At 40.3% G+C, this 18766-nt stretch overlaps 1 protein-coding gene across 2 annotated transcripts in view; it reads right to left on the minus strand.

Moving 5' to 3' along the window:
- STK17B (serine/threonine kinase 17b) overlaps positions 1-13987 on the minus strand; it is a 36652-nt gene extending 22665 nt beyond the window's left edge. Inside the window, exons 1-2 of one of the 2 annotated variants that reach the window (XM_014835213.3) lie at positions 13818-13987; positions 4129-4293 (exon numbers count right to left, since the gene is read on the minus strand). In XM_014835213.3, coding sequence (XP_014690699.1) covers positions 4129-4250 — 122 coding nt within the window. In that variant the 5' untranslated portion in view covers positions 4251-4293; positions 13818-13987. Of the gene's footprint in view, positions 1-4128; positions 4294-13677 lie in introns of both variants that reach the window. The other variant, XM_014835212.3, reaches the window with a different exon arrangement.
- Between the last annotated feature and the right edge of the window lie 4779 nt (positions 13988-18766).

The raw sequence follows: 18766 nt of genomic DNA on the forward strand, positions 1-18766 counted from the left end.
TCTCTTCTCACCACTACAAAACAATTTCTCCTTTGAAGATAAGTTTTTTTTAAGCAGTGCAACTCACTCACTTCTGCCCACTCTTAGATTGAGAAGCTAAGATCTGTCTAAAACAGAAAAGAAATTTTGAGCTTTATGAAGAAATTCACCTTGTAAAACTCAGGAAACACAAACCAGTTAGCCAAGAAAACTGTCCATCTGAAAAAAGATATAGTTTATAGCACTGGTTGTGACAATTTAGTTCTGCTATAATTTTATGAGTGTATCTACAAACCAGAATTTGCTCAGAAACAAAGAACAAAATTAAATAATAACCCTTTTTATGTTTCAGGCATTCTCCAGAGGCTTTCTTAAACAAGTATAGCACTCCTCAACCAGAAGCAAAGGCGACCACATGACGTTGGTGATTATTTGTCAATGTTCACCACTAAGTAAAAGCCCCATGAGGGCAGGGACCCTGTGGGCCCTAATTACTGCAGTAATTATAAAATCTCCACTTTGCTAACTAATACACAATAGGAACTGAAGTGTCTGTTGAATGAATGCAAGGAATATGCACCTACTATGATATCATATATTGTGCTATTTTGCATGCTGTACTTAAAGCATTTATATTTTTTAAAGTTTATTTGAGATTCCAGTACAATTTTACATATATATTCACTTACATACTGTAAATAAGGTAAACATTTTTACCATAATTATCAGATGAGTTATGAAAAAAAATTTGTTTTCTATTCTCAAGTGCTAATTGTGGTTTAGAAGCCCAAAAATAATCTTTAATGCATAATGTTCCTATATCAAATTTAACAGAAGCATTTAAGAAAATTTAAAACCCTTAACAATAATACTTAATTCATATCCTAAAAAGGCAAAAGCTGCCTAGATTTCCCAGCAGTGAAAAGGTCTAGTAGTTACTGTTTTGCATTCTAGAACACACAATAAAATGTGAAAGGAGGGGGAGGGTAAGCCACAAAGGAAGCTGACGTTTATTTCTGCATCGGCCTCACCCTTCTAACCACAAGAAGTCCTATGAAACCTTGCCTCAGTGGGGGAGGGGTGGAAACAACTTACCCAACATGCTAAAAAACAGGAACAATGCAAAGTTTTTTGAGAATTGTCAAAAATGAACCGTTAACTTTTACATGTTTTCTCTTAGTTTGTGATAGGAAAATAAATTCCTATATCTTAACTAACTTAATTAACATCTTAAAATTAATTAGCAAACCAATTGATTCAGAAAGATCGCTTTGTAGTTCACTACATGCTAGAATTATATGTTTATATACTTCAAAATGTACAAGCCCCAGGAGAAACATGATTATGATGCTAATTTCCATTTGCAAAAGCATAGGATATTAAAATTGGTAACAATATTGAAAGAACTTTAAGTTCCTGGCAGACGAAAGGTCATGATTTCCAACTTATCAAGATTTACTAATCAGATATATCAATATTTACCATGTGGCTCATTAACCTTTATCAATTAAAAGAAAAATGCTAGGTCTCCTCATGAAGGTATTAGAAAATGGGATACCAGCGATCTGAATTTGTTTTAATCAGATTCTATCATGAGTTTTTGCTCTAAAATGTTAAAAAGTACAGCTGATTCAAGCTTATGATTGTTATTTACGATGCCACCTCATTTATAAAACAATTTAGGATTATTAATATTGTCCTCCTCAAAATTTAAGTTCTCCAAAGTCTTCAAAGAAAAAAAATATTTCATAGCCTTTCTAACTCCCATAATATCCCTTATTTTGCAAAGTTAATTTAATAAATGTGTGTACATTTACTCATCAAAATAGTTAACTCAGAAAAATAGAAAAGAATACTCTTTACTGTGTGTACTGTTCAAGGCTTTGCATATTCAACATCCTGCTCAAAGCAGTCTCCAAACATTTTTGTGACAGAAGGAAACTTGGAGATATTTAATCCACCCTCTCTTCTTTTGTTTTTGTTTTTTAAAGATTCGCACCTGAGCTAACAACTGTTGCCTATCTTTTTTTCTTCCCCCTTCTTCTTCTCCCCAAAGCCCACCAGTACATAGTTGTATATTCTAGTCGTGAGTGCCTCTGGTTGTGCACACTCTCTCATCTTAAAGAGAAGGAAATCATACAACTGAGTAGATTACACATCTTTAGATCTAGAGCAAAGACAGGTCAACTGCTTTTGAGCTTAGCCTGTTTTTACTAACATACCATATGATGCCATATGACACATATTGACATGGCTGTTGGGGAAAAGGGAAACTCCTAATGGAGTCTTCGGCAACCTCCATACAGCTTTGTGGTATTCTAGATGTAAGACAGGGACAACACTGCGTCCAGTCTAGAGCTCCTTATTTTAAGACTGACGAAGAAGAATACAAAGTGGTCCGGAAGAGGATAACTGGGTCAAGGAAGGCTGTCTGGAAATCAGGTCATGTGGTGAGTGTTCAAGGAAACTGGCAATATTTAGCTACATGCAAAAGCTCTGAAGGGTTTTCAGATGTACATTATACGCAGCTACAAAAGGAGAACCACGTCTTTTGGGTAAGTATTAGCAGAGTAGAAAACAGAACCTTCTGTGCCAAAGAGGCGCCCACAAAATGGAACAGATACATTCTGAGGTAGTGAGCTCCCCATCACTGAATCATGCAAATTGAGGCTTAACCAGCTCGTCAGGAAAATTAGAGGAAAGACTGCTGCACTGCTTAAAAATTATATTAGAAGACCACTGACCAACAAAATCCTTCCAGGGCAAAGGGTCTGTGACCACCAACGTGAGACACAGGCAACAAAAAGAAAACTTACTCTTCCCTGTTACAATGCAAAGAAAAATAAAATGATAGATTTAGAACTAAACAATGTCATAAAAACATTCTGAAAGGTTTTTTAAATTATATCTTTTAACATACCATTAAAACACCCAAATATTTTGCACATAAAATTAAATAAACATTCCAGAATTATGAAATATGCTTTCACATCTAGGTCTTAGTCTGATGAAGTAGATATTACCAACCTTATTTTGCAAAAGGTCATCTGATGTCACATCCAACATCTGACCAGTGAAAAAGCCAGGACCTGCCTTTACCCCTAACATAAAAGACCACTGAGAACAGAATTACTGGTCACGGTTCAGTCAAGTTTTGTTTTCATATCGAGATTTTCAAAGATAAAAATCAATCATACTGTATTACTGTACATCTGTCAATACAAACACGGCCTTGGGTAAACCATTTTAACATAAGCCAAAACATTTGCCTCCAGAACTAAAATCAAACTGAAGATAGAAACTGACTGCCATCTTCCAACCCTTTGTTAGCTATCTTTCATTTAAAGCTCAAAAGATGCTAAACATATAAGTTAAATAACTTGGCATATCTTTGGTTGCTTGCAGATATATTAAAACAGTAGTATTAAATGATCTCGTACCATCAGGTCACTCCATGGCCTTAAGGAAATCTGCACCTTGCTGAAGCCACAGCCGATTAGTATTAGTGCAAGCACAGGTTTTACTCATAGAATATGCATTCTTCGTCATATAGAATTAGACTATCAAATACGAGTCGATTCTTTTCATTTAGGAAAGAAGAGGAGAATTTCCCTATATATTGTTTTAGCCCAGCACAATATCCCAGGAATTTTTACAATTTTTTATTTAACAAAAACTTATATAGCACTCTACTAAATATTTTGCAAATACTAAGTAACTAATCCTGACAACAACGATATAAGACAGACACAATTATCTTCACCCCCACTTCTCTGACGGGGTAACTACAGCACTAAGAGGGACACCTAGCACTTTAATGGAGGTCATGCAGCTTGGAGACGGCAGTGGTGCCCAGGTCTGGGCTCGGCTGCTCTGCTCAGCTGCCGCTTCCCATGCACAGCCTCCACCAAGAAGCCCGGCCTCCTCTCAGGGCCTCTGAAGCTGCGTGGGATGTATCATCCAGGATCACTAACCCTCCACACATTTCGCTTCCAAGTCGTTAGGACGGGACCCTGTATAATAACAGCAGAGATGATGACTTCTCTGTCTCATCTTTGTTGTTAACAATCAAGTGAGTTTTATAGAACTATAGACACAGAAATCCAAAATGCCAATTTAAACAGCACACACATCACAAAGTTGCCTTACCTTCCTAGCTCTTTAGATGTGAGTGTATAAAAATTATTAAAGTTTTCCATTTTCATTGGGGTTTGAGGCATTGTCGTCAGCAAGCCTGAAATACTGCGGCAATCAAACCTTCTCCGCGACATGGCAGATGCCTCTAGATATGCTCCTCCAGCCACTTAGCTTTACCTATTTAAAAAGAGAGCAGACACAGGATATAACTTACATGCAATTAAGAAAAAAAAAAGATGTTATCTCAGACAGGATGTGCATTACATTATACACCTCCAAATATAGCTATAAGATACAACTCTCCTGTCTCCCCCAAAAAAGAAGAAGATTTAAAGAGCACATTTTACCAAAAGGAAGGAAAACAGAAAGCACACACACACACTGGTATCACCTCTGTGGCACTTGAACCAGGCTACTGACTTCCTTTCACACTACTATAAAAATCCTGTAAGACCTCCCAAATTCTTAAAAAACAGTTACAATAAAATTTTAATACAAGTAATCATTCAATTTCATTTTTAAACTCTCACTCTCTAAAATTATATCTTCACATAACAAGATAATTTAACATAGCGAGGTAATGCTTACTCATTTTTAATTTAATTTTGCATGGCCAAACAAATTTGGTGGTGAATTCACATCTTGTGAGTTATATTACAGACATCTGAATGACTATAGCAAATAGAACTTGCTTCACAGGCTGTGTATGTTTCAATACTAAATTCAGAGATTTTCCTAGATCTTAGCGTTGCTTTCTTGGGCAGAGCCTAGCACAGAGCCTGCCCTGTACGAAGAGCTCGATGATTCTGCCGGATGACGGACAAACCACACACAGCTGCTTTCTGGAGTTCTGGTCTATGTCTGATGCTCTTGTCTATCTGGAACTTAGTGATATTTACAAGTTTTTGGTTTTAACATCAAAACTACTATTTCGTATTAACAATTCAAATGGCAATAGCAGACCATATATTTCAAATTACTTCTGACTTTCTGCTATGCCTATCTAATAAAGATCCAGTTTCTTCCAGCACCCTCTTATAAGGACCCCCAAGACTTCTGTTCCTTCTCTGCCACATTTTTCCTCCACTTATTTCCTGCTTGACATGTACCGTTCTTTATCTTCCCAAGTTCAAATGCGAACTATATTCAACTTAGCAATAGGCAGTGTAATTAGACTTCAGTGTTATCAGTTTCTGTATTTTCTCAATTTTATTCTTATGTCAGCAAAATCTTTTTCTCCGAATCTCTTGTCTTTGGGGAATCAGAGCCTAACTAGTGTGGGGATACATCTCTAGCTGTCTAAGAGGAGCCGCGCAGTCTTCCGAAAATAACACTTAGACTGAATCACATCCGGTCTGAATCCCATTGATCCATCATAGCAGCTACGAGATCTTAACCAAATTATTTAACTTTGCTACTATTCTGGGCTAAACTGTGCCCCTCCCTCAAAACTCACGTGTTGAAGTCCTAACCCTCAGTACCTCAGACAGTGACCATATTTGGAGAGGGGCTTTAAAGAGATAAGTTAAAAATGAGGTCATTAGGGCACGCCTTAATCCAACAGGACTGGTGTCCTTACAGAAAGAGGAGAGCAGGACACAGAAACACACAGAGGGAAGAACATCTGAAGACACGGAGAAGGCCATCTACAAGCCAAAGAGAAGGGCCTCGGAAGAAACTGACCCTGCCCACACCTTGACCGCAAACTTCTACTCCCCAGAATTGTGAGAAAATAAATTTCTGTTGTTTGAGTTGCCGTTCTGCAGTACTTTGTTCTGGCCGCCCTAGCAAACTAACACTGGTACTAAAAAGAAAAGAAGGAAGCATTTCGCATGTACAGGAAAGGATACAAATAACCTAACACTTGCTTTTTCAATATTATTACTTTGCCGTATTTTGTTTAAATTAAAAATAAGTAAGACCTCACAGACACAGGTGAAGTCGGTCCCTTCATTCCACCCCCAGTTTACATTCCCACCAGCCCTGAGTGGGAAGGCTTATCATTTTCTTGCCAACATTTGCCCCATTCAGACTTTTAATTTTGGCTGCTCTAGTGTGACGAAGGTGAAACGGAATTTTGTGATTTACTTTGCATTTCTCTGATGACTAGAGAGGAAAGCTTCAATTCTGCTGCCTCTAAAGTACGGATGATGACAGAATCCAATTGCTGAGCTCTAAAAATTAAAATATGATGAACTCATGATATGACACTGGTAAAGTGCTAACCACGAGAGCCCATCGTGATTGTTCAATAAATATTGTTACTATTCTATACTCTCTATGCAGTACCCTGCCATTGCCGAGGAGCTGCACCCTGTTTCCACATACAAAACTCTCACCCCAAGTTAGCTTAGACTCAACTCTTAAAATTCTGCCTTTCTATTCTGTTTTGATGAACTATTTGTGTACTTTCTTAGTTCTGATGGAACTGAGTTTCACTGGTCGCTTATTCCTCTCTGAAAAATTAATACCAATTTCCATTCTCAATCTATTTTTTTTCAGGTCATCTTTGAGATTTTACAAATTTTTTTCTAAATTTAAAAGTCTATGACTATGCATCCTTATGACTGCATTTATGTTATACACGTATACACAGAAAGAAGGGATGCACCCGTATCTTGGAGACAAACTGGGCTATATTCCCAAACACTGTTCATCAATCAGGCCTTGGGAAACATGACAACAGTAATGTGTCAAACTCAATCACAGACACAGAGTACAGGTTCTTGAGTCTAAGATGTTCACCTCATCTAGATCCTAGAATCTAAGAAGTTGATCTTATGCTGTAATATACCATCAACAAAGTGATCTATTCATAAGAACTCTAAAGAACTAAAATATATTTTATGAATAAGTATTCTCTGCTCTCAAGTTTCAAAAAGAGTCAATATGGTTCTTAGATGTAGTTGATTTATGTTCAATGAAGCAGGATGTACAACAGTGAAAAAAAATCAAAAACTTGTTGAATGAATGAACCCTGACGTCCAACAATAGGGAAATGGTTAAATACACCTAAATAATAAGACATTATATACACAAAAATTGTGCTTTCAAAGAATATTTTTAATTCATTATATTAGTGAAAAAAGGAAGACAAAACTTTATGTACAGTATTATAAGTTTGTGGGAAAAATACGAAAGCAAATAGAAGACAGGACTGGAAAACAATGGCAAAACGTTAACATGGTTACCTCTAGGTAGTGGGATTATGGCAGTATTTATACTTTCCTGTGTTTAAATATCTACACTAAGCAGGTACTAATTTATGAATCGACAAAAATTAATAAATACCTTTGGGTAAAAAAGATGGCTGTGAATATGGATGACTAGATTCTGAATGCAGAAACTTACCCATATGCAACAGCAAAACATCTCTCTTTACACATTGAGGGTTTACTTGCTTGGAAGTTCAAGAGCCATTATTGCTCAGGTTTTTAAGGCCTCAACGTTTTCTCTGCATTTATATAGAGCAGATGGTGTTCATTAGCCAAATAATGTGTCAGTTCTTATGCAGAGACCATGTAAGCATTTAGAGTAAATACTAAGCAAGAATTAATGTCTTGTTTAACGCTGCACAGAAAAAACAATTTAACAAATTCTGAATTAATGTTATAGTTATAATTCTATACTCTGAATAACAGTTTGTAACCTTAAGACAAATGTCTTTATTACAAGTTTCACTTGTGAAAATCCAGACTCATCCTGGGATTCCTCCAAAAGAAATTCAAAATGTGATATCCAAATATACTGATAAATATTAAGTTTTTAAATACATATTATTTAGTTATATTAGAAGGAAAAAGAGCTTAGCTTTTTTTTAAAACAAAAAGGATTGAAATGGATAATGGTAATATAAATAGGGACTTACTAATCAAATTACTTAATAGTATTTCCTAATACTGGACATTGACTTGTGTTTAATTTTTTACCCTAATAAATTTTCCTCCCCTCACATGTACTGTTGGTCAGCATAGGGATGAACATACCACAGGTACTTGTATGACTATAAATGTAGCTGAAAATACCACTGGGCCAGCAGCAGTTTCTTAAATACACATGAATACAAAAATCATCTTTCGAATTGTGACACATGTCACTGACTGCAAATGTGCTGGAACACAAGCCATATCTCAGAAAAGAGAAAGAGCACATTTATGAAGACTGACCTTTCAACTTATCTTATTGCTAATAGAGCTGTATTACAAACTGCTTTAGGCAACCATACAGCAGCCGGTGAGTGTATTTTTTCTTCTATTTACTGCACTTGAATCAACTGTCACAGCCTAATACTTTTCCATTTCCTCTCCATTGGCCAGTTTTGCATACAGTGGAGCATGAATGTCACCTTTGTCCACCAAACCCTCCACAAAGCTCTGGCTGCCCTTCACAGAAGATTTAATCCTTGGCCACATGAAGGTTATCAGTCAGCTTTCTCTCTCCTGGCATCTTCCTAAGTTTCCCACCAAACTGTCTAACCCCAACATTAGTCCCAGACCTGTCCTTGTTTTCTACCACAGCTCACGGACTTCTAACTGATTCTAAATTACCAGGATGTCTCATCCCACTTGAAATTCATTTCCTAACACTTTACTAGGCTACACTAACGAAAAAAAAATCTTAAGGGACTTAGTAGGTAAATGTGTGTGTGTGGGTACACAACCACAGACACACTCAGGCACCAGAAACAGTAAGAGGGTATCAGAAGGCAGGGTACAACTAAGCAGTCTAGGGCCCAGTATGACGAGAAGTAATGGCATCTCAAACATGTTTTCAGAGATTGTTTTTCATTAACTCCCATTGCAATAATTACAGTAAGAATTCAGATATGGGTCAGCGAAGGATGGACAGAAGGAAACGTTAGGCTTGATTTGGACTTTAATTTACTTGAAGGGAGAAAGCAAATGTGACGTGATCAAAAGTAAGACAAACAGCCCCTATAAACCTCTAACTAGCTCTATTTTAAACACATCCATCATAATATTCATTTCAAAGTTATCAAATAAAAATGTTTTATAAAAATAGAATATAACATATACAATAAATAAAAACATCTAGAGAATTAAATTGTCTGCTTTGATCCCCACAAGCGCAAGTCCTGACAGCATGACACACAAAGCCCTGGAGATGGGTACACACCAGCTTCGGTTCCTGCCACCCTCCTGTCGACATTCTGCTTCTACATCTCTGCTATACTTCTCTCCTCAAACACCCTTTCTACCTTTCCTTAAATGGCTAACTCTTCTTATGCATCCTTTATGTCTCAACACAGAATGTCATCTCTCCCAGGAAGCTTTGCCTAAAACCCACAGGTTGGGTTAAATGCCTCTATGCTTCAAACGGGAGGACCCTTGACATACCTCTTTATCTCAACATGTAACACGTGGGACTGCAATTACATTTAGTGTCTAAAGGGCAGCAACCATTTACTTTTGTGACTAACCTTCCAACACCTGTCTGGCACCTGGCAGGAATTTAAAAAAAGTTTGATGAACTGAATGATAAGAATTATGAAATAAAGCAGGAAGAATTTTTAGGTACATCTCATATCTTTAAGGGTTTAGCAGAATAAGCTCCATCTTGAAATTACAGTATTAGAGCTGCAAATGCTGCTAGTCTCTGTTTAATTCAGTATTTGGCTAAATAAAATAAGAAATATTTTAAATTGCTATTAGACAATTTCAATTCTAAACAGAATAGCCGCGAAGTCGGGAAACATGGATAAAATTAGCTTATCAGATACCGTAACGTAATACCAACAGATCATTTTGTATTTACTTGTCTTTCCAGATTAGGTAGCCATCTGTTTTTACGTAAATTCCTACTTTAGCTAAGAACATCAACATTTTAAGAGTTACTTCAATCAGGAAATTCAGATACTTGTCCTGCCAAGAACTGATAAATCTATATCTTCACACAGTAAATATGAAAGGCAATGCAAAGTAAGACACGCAGGAAACAACTCCTTTCTACATCGCCATTTATAGCTACCAAACTTTCCCTAGGAAACAGAGGAATTGAAGATTTATTTATCTAGCATCCATCAAAATAAAGGAAGAACTTTCTGCTAGTGTGGCAGAACAATCCATTTTAAATGAGTCATTGATTAGAAGTAAAGGTACTGGTGTAGGGACCGAGATGAAGCTGATTTTCAATGTCAAGAAAGACACTGTATTCCTTATATGTATTCTACTAACAGGTTTTTTTTAAAATAAAGATTGAATAGAAAGTATAATTCAAGAATTTAATCCTTTGAAAAGCAGGAAAGGAAGCCAGCTGACTGCCTCTAGTCCAACCAGCCTAGCATAAACACTAGTACATGCCACCCGAGGGCTCAGGTCCCAGATACAGACCCTGGGCCTGCTTCTGCGCCACAACAGTAAGCGTTGTGCTGTCTCTTCTACCTTCAGAAGGAGAACTAAACCCTGTAATCGGGAACCAGGATATGGAGATGCTGGAAAACAGAAACATAGTCGGCCAAGAAACATATAGTGCCTGTCACTCATCAGATGGAAAATTAACTTTCTGTTGTAAAATACAGTACTGTTTACTTATATCATCATTGCTGAAGTAGTGTTTATTCAGCAACTATTACAATACAAAATAGAATATGATCCTTTAAGGATTAAAGATGAAACTACCATCTCACCGTTAATATTAAAATTTTTAAATGCTTAAAGTATAACTACGCCCTCTTTTGGGGAAGAAGTTGCAAAGGGTCAGGGGTGCACTGAAATATGTTGCATATAATGTTAAAAGAAACTGGCTAGTTTAGATGTTTAAAATGGCATCGAAGTTCAAGGTTAAATGAATTTGGAAAAAAAGGATAAATAAATCAAAGAAATAAAAAATTTTTTAACAAAGTATGTCTTGAAAATTGCAACATTTATCACACCATATTTAGATAAAAACACGTGTTTGGGGGCCAGCCCGGTGGCATAGTGGTTGAGTTCACGCTCCACTTCAGTTGGCCCAGGGTTCACAGGTTTGGATCCTGGGCGGGGACCTAGCACCACTCTTCAAGCCCTGCTGTGGCGGCATCCCACACAAAATAGAGGAAGATTGGCACAGATGTTAGCTCAGCAACAATCTTCCTCAAGCAAAAAGAGAAAGATCGGCAACAGATGTTAGCTCAGGGCCAAGCTTCCTCACAAAAAATAATATATATATATGTGTGTGTGTTTGTAACAATTTATAAGTAATTTGCTAACTGAAATATTCAAAGAAATACCCTTTGATAATAGTCTGAGAATATAAACTATATAAAAATAAAGTCATTGAATTTTCTCATCAATATTGGGGAAAACTAAAGCAACTAAAACATTTAAAGTTTTCCCAAGTGGAAAGGAAGCACATAAATGACTGTTAATGTTTCTGACACAATAAATACCCGCAGGATGTAAAAGAATTCTTCAAAAAAACAAGAATCAATAAAAATCCTTTAAAAGCAGTAAATCTAGGAGTACTGTTCTCAGCTGCCAATTTTATATACAGGAAACATGCACTACACGATAATATACATGCAATTTTGAGACAATTTTAGGATTAAGTGAAAGTGTTAGCAATTGATTTCTTTGATACCTGAGTTTTAAATTGGGTTTCTAAGATTAAACCAGGGAAATTTTGAAAAGGAAGTTCTCTCCTAACAATTATCAAACAGTTTCAAAATAAAGCTTCTAAAATAATGTTTAAATGTTTACCTAACACCAGTAAAATGCTGTCAATGTGAGCTTAAAAATAAAATTTGTGATTAGGAAAATGCCATTAAAATACCCATGTCTTGTTCAGATTTCTTATTAATGTGCTGACACAGTGACCAATTAGTCAAGTCCCGACTTTCCTAAAACTGATTCTATCTTAACCAAGTCGTAACTCACTATTCAGCGAGCCCAAGAGAAACCACAAGCATCCTGTCCCACACAAAAAAGAAAGGCCTTCAAGTTATACACAAATTTTACTTAGAAAACTTAAATATATTGCCACGTAAATATATTTCACTTCAATTTTAGATCCATAATTTAGAAAAATAATCTAAAATGCATGAGATGTATCTCAAAAATAAAGCAGCTATTAATAACAACTTCCATTCTCAAAATACTGGAGAAATTTTAAAAAACTGAACATCTGCTCAGAGGAGGAAGGGGAAAGAAGAGAGCTCTTAAACTAGCGCATTGCTCCTAAGGACCAGCTTTTTCAAAAATAAACAATTCAATGGGCATGTGGTTTAATAGTTATAAAACAAACACTTTAGAAGCCGAAAACTATTTTCTGAACGGTTCACTCTAAAACTACAAAACGGTGTATCAATGAGAAAGTAGGCTTATCATCTTTTCCTTTTAATAAAATTGTGCTCCTGGGCTCAAAACGCCGGGTTGCAGACACTGCCACCTGCCCGGTCCTCTCTGTAGACCACGCTGTCTCGGCGCACATTCTCCAAGACTTGAGGACTTAAAGGGGCCACACCACGGCAAACATCACCGCGAGGTTCAGCACATCACTGGTACCACAGATGCAAACACTACGTCGGGGAAACAATCAGTGAATGTGATACAAACACCCAGTATTATTGAAATTTGATCAGTATGTGGCTGGATTTTTTAAATCTATTTCTTTTTCTTAATTTCAATTTGCAAATTACCGTCGGAACGCCTTCAGTCCCATCACAAAGGAAAAACTACTATCAGCTAGCTACCAGCTGCCATAAAGTCTCAACTTTGTCTCTTCTTATCCCTCTAAGGGAATTCAAATGAAGCGCTTTTCCCTACATAAAACAGAAAGCTGAGTAAATGTCAAAATCGTAGCCATCAACTACTGCAGTCGTAGAGTTTGAGGATGGGCCGCGTACACTTAAGCGGTTTACACAGCGTCAAAATAAAATCAGATCACCGAAAATCACTGAAACAACTGCAATTGGTCTTCTCTATTCACTGACTTGAAAAACTGTTCACGAGCAGCAACTGAAAATGCCCCAGAGGATGAGCACAAACTTCAGACGCCAAGCAGCAGAGTGAGCAGGACGCGTCCACGAGTCCAGATGTGTACACGACCTGTGCCCACACCACAGCTGTGAACTCGGGAGGGACACGACCGACCACGTCGACGCGACGTGCAAGGGACGCGAGGGAGCCGGTCGCGAGGGGGGCCCGGCGGGACGCGAGCCGGGGAGAGCCCGGGCCGGCCGGGCGACAGCGCGCAGACACACAGACACTCACTGACACACAGACACGCTCTCCGGGCGGAGAGGGGTGTCGGGAGGACCACCGGCCGCCCCCCGCGCTGAACCCGAGGAAACCAGGGGAGCAGGACTCCAGCCGCAATGCGGCTAGGGGGCCGGAGCATTCGGCCATTCGAGGGGCGGCAGAGTCCGAGCCCATCTCCGCCAGCCCGGGGGTCCCAGGGGACCCTGGATCCGCCCACCCCGCCTGATCCCTCCTCGGGACCCCTCCCACATTCGGGGGTCTCTGCACCCAGGGGAAAGGGGGCTGGCTCAGGGGTTCGGAGTCGCAGCCCGAGCCCACCCGCCAGCCGCGGCAGGCCCGCGGACGCGCGGCGGCAGACACTGACCGCTCGGGCCGCAGCAGGCTCCCTCGGGGCTGCCCCTCCAGGGGGCTCCCGTCCCGCCCCACGCCGCTGCCGCCCCGGGACGCGTTCTCCAGCTCCGGCCCGGGGAGGCGCCGGGGAGCTCCGGGCGTGGCAGGACCCACTTTTACTCTTCCGGACAACGGCCAACAGGGGCGACCTGACCCCCTGGGAGGTGGCTCTCGGCGACGGCAGCGCGGACGGCAACCGGAGCTTACAGTTGAGGTTTGAAAACTGCAGCCGCGTCGCGGGGCAGGGCTGGGCGCTGGGACCCGGCCCCTCCGCCGCGACAGCCAATCGGAGCGCGCGCGGAGGGCGGGGCTGTCACGTGACGGGCGGGGCGGGGCGCCGGCCGGCGGCGCGTGCTGCGGGGCGGGGCCCCAGCGGCGAGAGGGTGTGGCCGCGCCGGCCGGCCGGGGCGGGACGGAGCTGCGGAGCAGGTGGGGCGCCCGGGTAATTGCGGCGAGGCCGGGGTGAGGCGGCGGCGCTGCGCTGTGAGGGTGCCTGGGTGCACCCCTTCCCCCTCGGAGTGCTCAGTCCGTCTGCAGGTGTGAATATCCGCAGACTGGGGAGAGGGAAGAAGTCAAGTTAGTCCCATCTGCTTCCGACTCGTCCCCAAACTCCTGTGCCTACCAAAAACCTGTTTTCTGACTCTTCCGGGTCATCTTCCTTATAACCTGAACTCACCCCGCAGGTGTAGAGCCCGGTTTGCTACAGCTTGGCAAAGTTAACGTCGCCTGGGGATTTGTGGAGCCCGGGCCTCACCGCTGAAGCCCGCTCCAGCGAATTGAGTCCTGAGGCATGACTTAAGGCGATGTAAGGAGAGTCCCAACAGGGTGAATTGCTGATTTTGCGTATAGAGTGCTAAGGGAAAAGGTGAGAGCCCCCAGCAGACTACTCAGGATCTGTTATCCCTTGAAGAAAATTAAAAAGTTGAAAGTTCTGTGCGTCACAATTGAGTTTTTGTTTTCTTTTATGTAATCTAGGAGTGGTTGCAGAGTACATTTACAATAATTGCAGAAGACTGTGGGAAAATATATTGGGAGGGGAATCGCTCTTTCAAAAGATTTTAACACTAAGTCAGCATCTAAAGTGGACGTTTTCTTGTTCTGTCTCCCAGTAAGCCAAGCAAATTCCCATCAAGCCATCCGTTTGCTCTTCCATGCTGTATTTTTCCCAAGATAAAAGCGTAAAATGCCTCACAGTCATTTAATGAAGTCTGCTGCTTGTTACTTAACTGATTCATCCCAGTTTAATATGTCACAGCCTCGTCACTTGGAAAACATGGCTTCCATCTATCTACTTTCTTGTTAGTAGCAACTGGACTGACTAGAGAAGCCTAAAGTTAGGATGGAAACCAAAAAAAAAATGGACTTTTCATCTATGATTATCTAAGAGCCCACAAGCCAATGAGACTGTTGCCAGCTTCTGCTTTATGAACTACAGGGCAGCAGCCCAGAGGTCTCAGCACCAGCACCGGAACCAGTCACCTCTAGGGATCTCAGGACTGCATCACGCGGTGATTTTTGGTGTGTGTGTGTGTGAAACTCTGGGCCTCCTCAGTTCCAACATTTGAACAATCGCCAGCTCTGACCAATCTCCTCACACTCAGTCTGCCTTCCCCTCTGTCATTAACGTGGTCCCACATCACTTCACACCTAGATGCAGACCTTTCTTTCTCCATCACAGCTTTAAACTAACCTTCCTTGTGGTCACAAGCCCTTTGCTCTAACCAGGCAGCCTGCTAGGGATCTTTTCACGTCTTGCATTTTCCTGTCTCTGCCCTGGCTCCAGGTTTTCACCATCCTCCTCATCAATTTCCAACTCTAAGAAGGTTACCCTCCCAGAAATCAGAAATCTTTGCTGACTTCTACTTTCCACTCCGGACCTGATCACCTCTCTGCCCTATGTTCCTAGGTGCGGGGCTCACTTGTACTTGTTCTGGGTGTTTCTCTTATGACCCTAAAGAGGTTGTTAACTTTCGTGCCTAATGTCAGATTTGCCAGCTAGGATTTAGCACACTATCCCAAGGACATTCTGCTACACTTCCTTGGTCTCAGGCTCGTGGTTCAAGTAACAAGCAGTTCCTGGTGCTGAGGAGCAGACTGTACCATCTGTGGCCTTGCAGTAAAATTCAGGAGTCGACATGTCCCTCCATCCTACCTCATTTACCTAAAGTCATTCATAGCCATGTCAAAGGTTCGGGTTCTTGCTCTCATTCCCTTGAGTAGGAAACCCCCATGTGACCTAATGGTCTTTCTGTCATCGTTGCCTCTGACCATGCAGTTCATTAAGTTGATCCTTGCACGCCACATACTGACCAGGGATGGTGGTGGTTATGGGCTGATTGTGTCCCTGCCAAATTCATGTGTTGAATCCCACCCCCCAGCACCTCAGAATGTAACTGTATTTGGAGTCAGGGCCTTTAAAGAGATATTTAAGGTAAAATGAGATTATACAGGTGGTCCCTAATCCAAGATGAAGAGATTATACCATCAACACAATGAAAAGGCAACCTACGGAATGGGAGAAGATACTTGCAAATCATACATCTGACAAGGGATCAACATCCAAAATATATAAAGAACTCATACAATTCAATAGCAAAAAACCCAAACAATCCAATTAAAAAGTCGGCAGAGGGTGAATCTTCCTCAGCATTAAAAAAAAGGGGGCAGACGCTATGAATAGACATTTTTCTGAAGAAGACATACAGACGGCAAGGCAAACAAGTACTTGAAAAGATGCTCAGCATCTTTAATCATCAGGGAAATGCAAATCAAAACCTCAATGAGATATCACCTGTTAGAATAGCTGTTATCAAAAAGGCAAGAAATAGCAAGTGTTGGTGAGGATGTGGAGAAAAGAGAACACTTGTGCACTATTGGTGGGAAAGTAAATTGGTGCAGCCATAGGAAAACAGTATGAAGGTTCCTCAAAAAATTAAAAATAAAACTACCATATGATCCAGTAATTCCACTTCTGGGTATTTATCTGAAAAAAATTAAAACACTAACTTAAAAAGATATATGCATCCTCGTGTTCACTGCAGTATTATATTTACAATAGTCAAGAGAGGGAAACAACCTAAGTGTCCATTGATGGATGAATGGAAAAAGAAGATGTGGTATGCATATACAATGGAATATTATTCAGCCATAAAAAAAGAAATCTTGCCATTTGCAACAACACGGATGGACCTCGAGGGCATTATGTTAAGTGAAATAAGCCAGACAGAGAAAGACAAATACCATATGATCTCACCTACATGTGGAATTAAAAATGAACAAGACAAAAAACCAAGTTCATAGATACAGAGAATAATTGATGGTTGGCAGAAGTGGGGATTGGGGGGAGAAATGAGTGAAGGGGGTCAAAAGGTACAAACCTCCACTTACAAAATAAATAAGTCATGGGGATGTAATGCACAGCATTACGTGAACAGGTGACTATAGTTAATACTGTATTGCGTATTTGAAAGTTGCTAAGAGAGCAGATCTTAAAACTTATCATTAGAAAAACAAGTTTCTTATCTATGTAAGCTGATGGATGTTAAATGGACTTATTTTGGTGATTATTTCACAATGTATACAAATATCAAATCATTATGTTGTGCATCTAAAACTAATGTTATATGTCAAGCATACCTCAATTGAAAAAATAGTTTAAAAAAAGAGACTACAACACAGACTGAGGGACGACCATGTGAGGACACAGTGACAAGGCAGTCATCTGCAAGCCAAGGAGAAAGGGCACAGAAGAAGCTAAACCTGCTGACTCGTGATTTTGAACTTCCAGCCTCCTGAACTGTGAGGAAATAAATTTCTGTTGTTTAAGCCCCACAGTCTGTGGTATTTGTAATGGCAGCCCTAGCAGACTCATCCAGTGGTCCTCCTGGATAACCCCAAGTGAATCCCCATATGTGATCAGGGATGGGGGTCCTTTCTGATCATGTCTTGATATTCACCCCATTCTGTCCATGGAAGTGCCCCTCTCATCTCACCGGGTTCGTCACCACATGCTGGCCACACACTGACCAGGGAAGGTGATCCTCCCTGACTGCACCTTTACTCCCTACAGTTGCAGAGAAGGAGGGTGGAATTTTATACAGAGAAGAAGGACCCAAATGCAAAACTCCTGCCGTTGACACACCCTCCTTCTGAAGAAAGCATTACCAGTTTTTTGTGTCAAGACCCTACAGTTCAATCCATGTGGAAAGAGCAAAAGAAGCACTACTGCCTGTCTCCCACTGAACAAGCCAGAAATTTGTGGCCAGGCTAAAGGCAACCAGACACAGGGGGCCAATAGCTTCTGAAGGGACTTGGCTCAAACCTCTACCCAACAGGGGGACTCATGTTGAACGGAGACAAGCTAGTCCAAATAGATCCCCTCTCTGGAGGCAGGCGTGCTGGTGTACTCAGATGGGTAAGTCACAGTGTATTTATCCATGGTGCCTACAGCCATGTCCCAATTTTGGAAGCATTGGGGACCACAGAGACCTTGCATTCCCTGGCTTTCTTATAACAAACCCTGTAAGCAAACGTAATCGGGGCAAGTCTTTCCTGATGAGCGCAATGACTCAGATTGGTATAGGTGTCTTCCTTAAACAGGGACATAATTCTTTCCCCCGAAGCACCCATGGTTAACTAGGATCTAGATTGCCCATCAAATCACCCACCACAGTTTATAGACTATAAACTTCCAGAACCATCCAAAAGAAATGTCAGCAAACCACATACATCATTTTAAATGTTCTAGTAGTCACATTAAAAAAGTCAAAACAGATGGAATTCATTTTAAAAGTATATTTTACTTAACCCAATATATCCAAAATATTGTCATTTCAACATGTAATCAACATAGAAAATTATTAATGAGACATTTTACATCCTTTTTGCATATTGTCTTTAATCAGGTATATTGTACATTTACAGCACATCCCAATTCAGATGCTAAATTTTCATTGGAAACGGTTGATCCACATTAGATTGCACAAAATTTACCATTGTCAAAAGAAGATTCACATCCCTACGTTTTTACAAACGTAAAAGTTTCAACAACTGAATATAATATC

The sequence above is a fragment of the Equus asinus genome, chromosome 4 (assembly GCF_041296235.1).
Source record: "Equus asinus isolate D_3611 breed Donkey chromosome 4, EquAss-T2T_v2, whole genome shotgun sequence".
Classification (NCBI taxonomy): domain Eukaryota; kingdom Metazoa; phylum Chordata; class Mammalia; order Perissodactyla; family Equidae; genus Equus; species Equus asinus.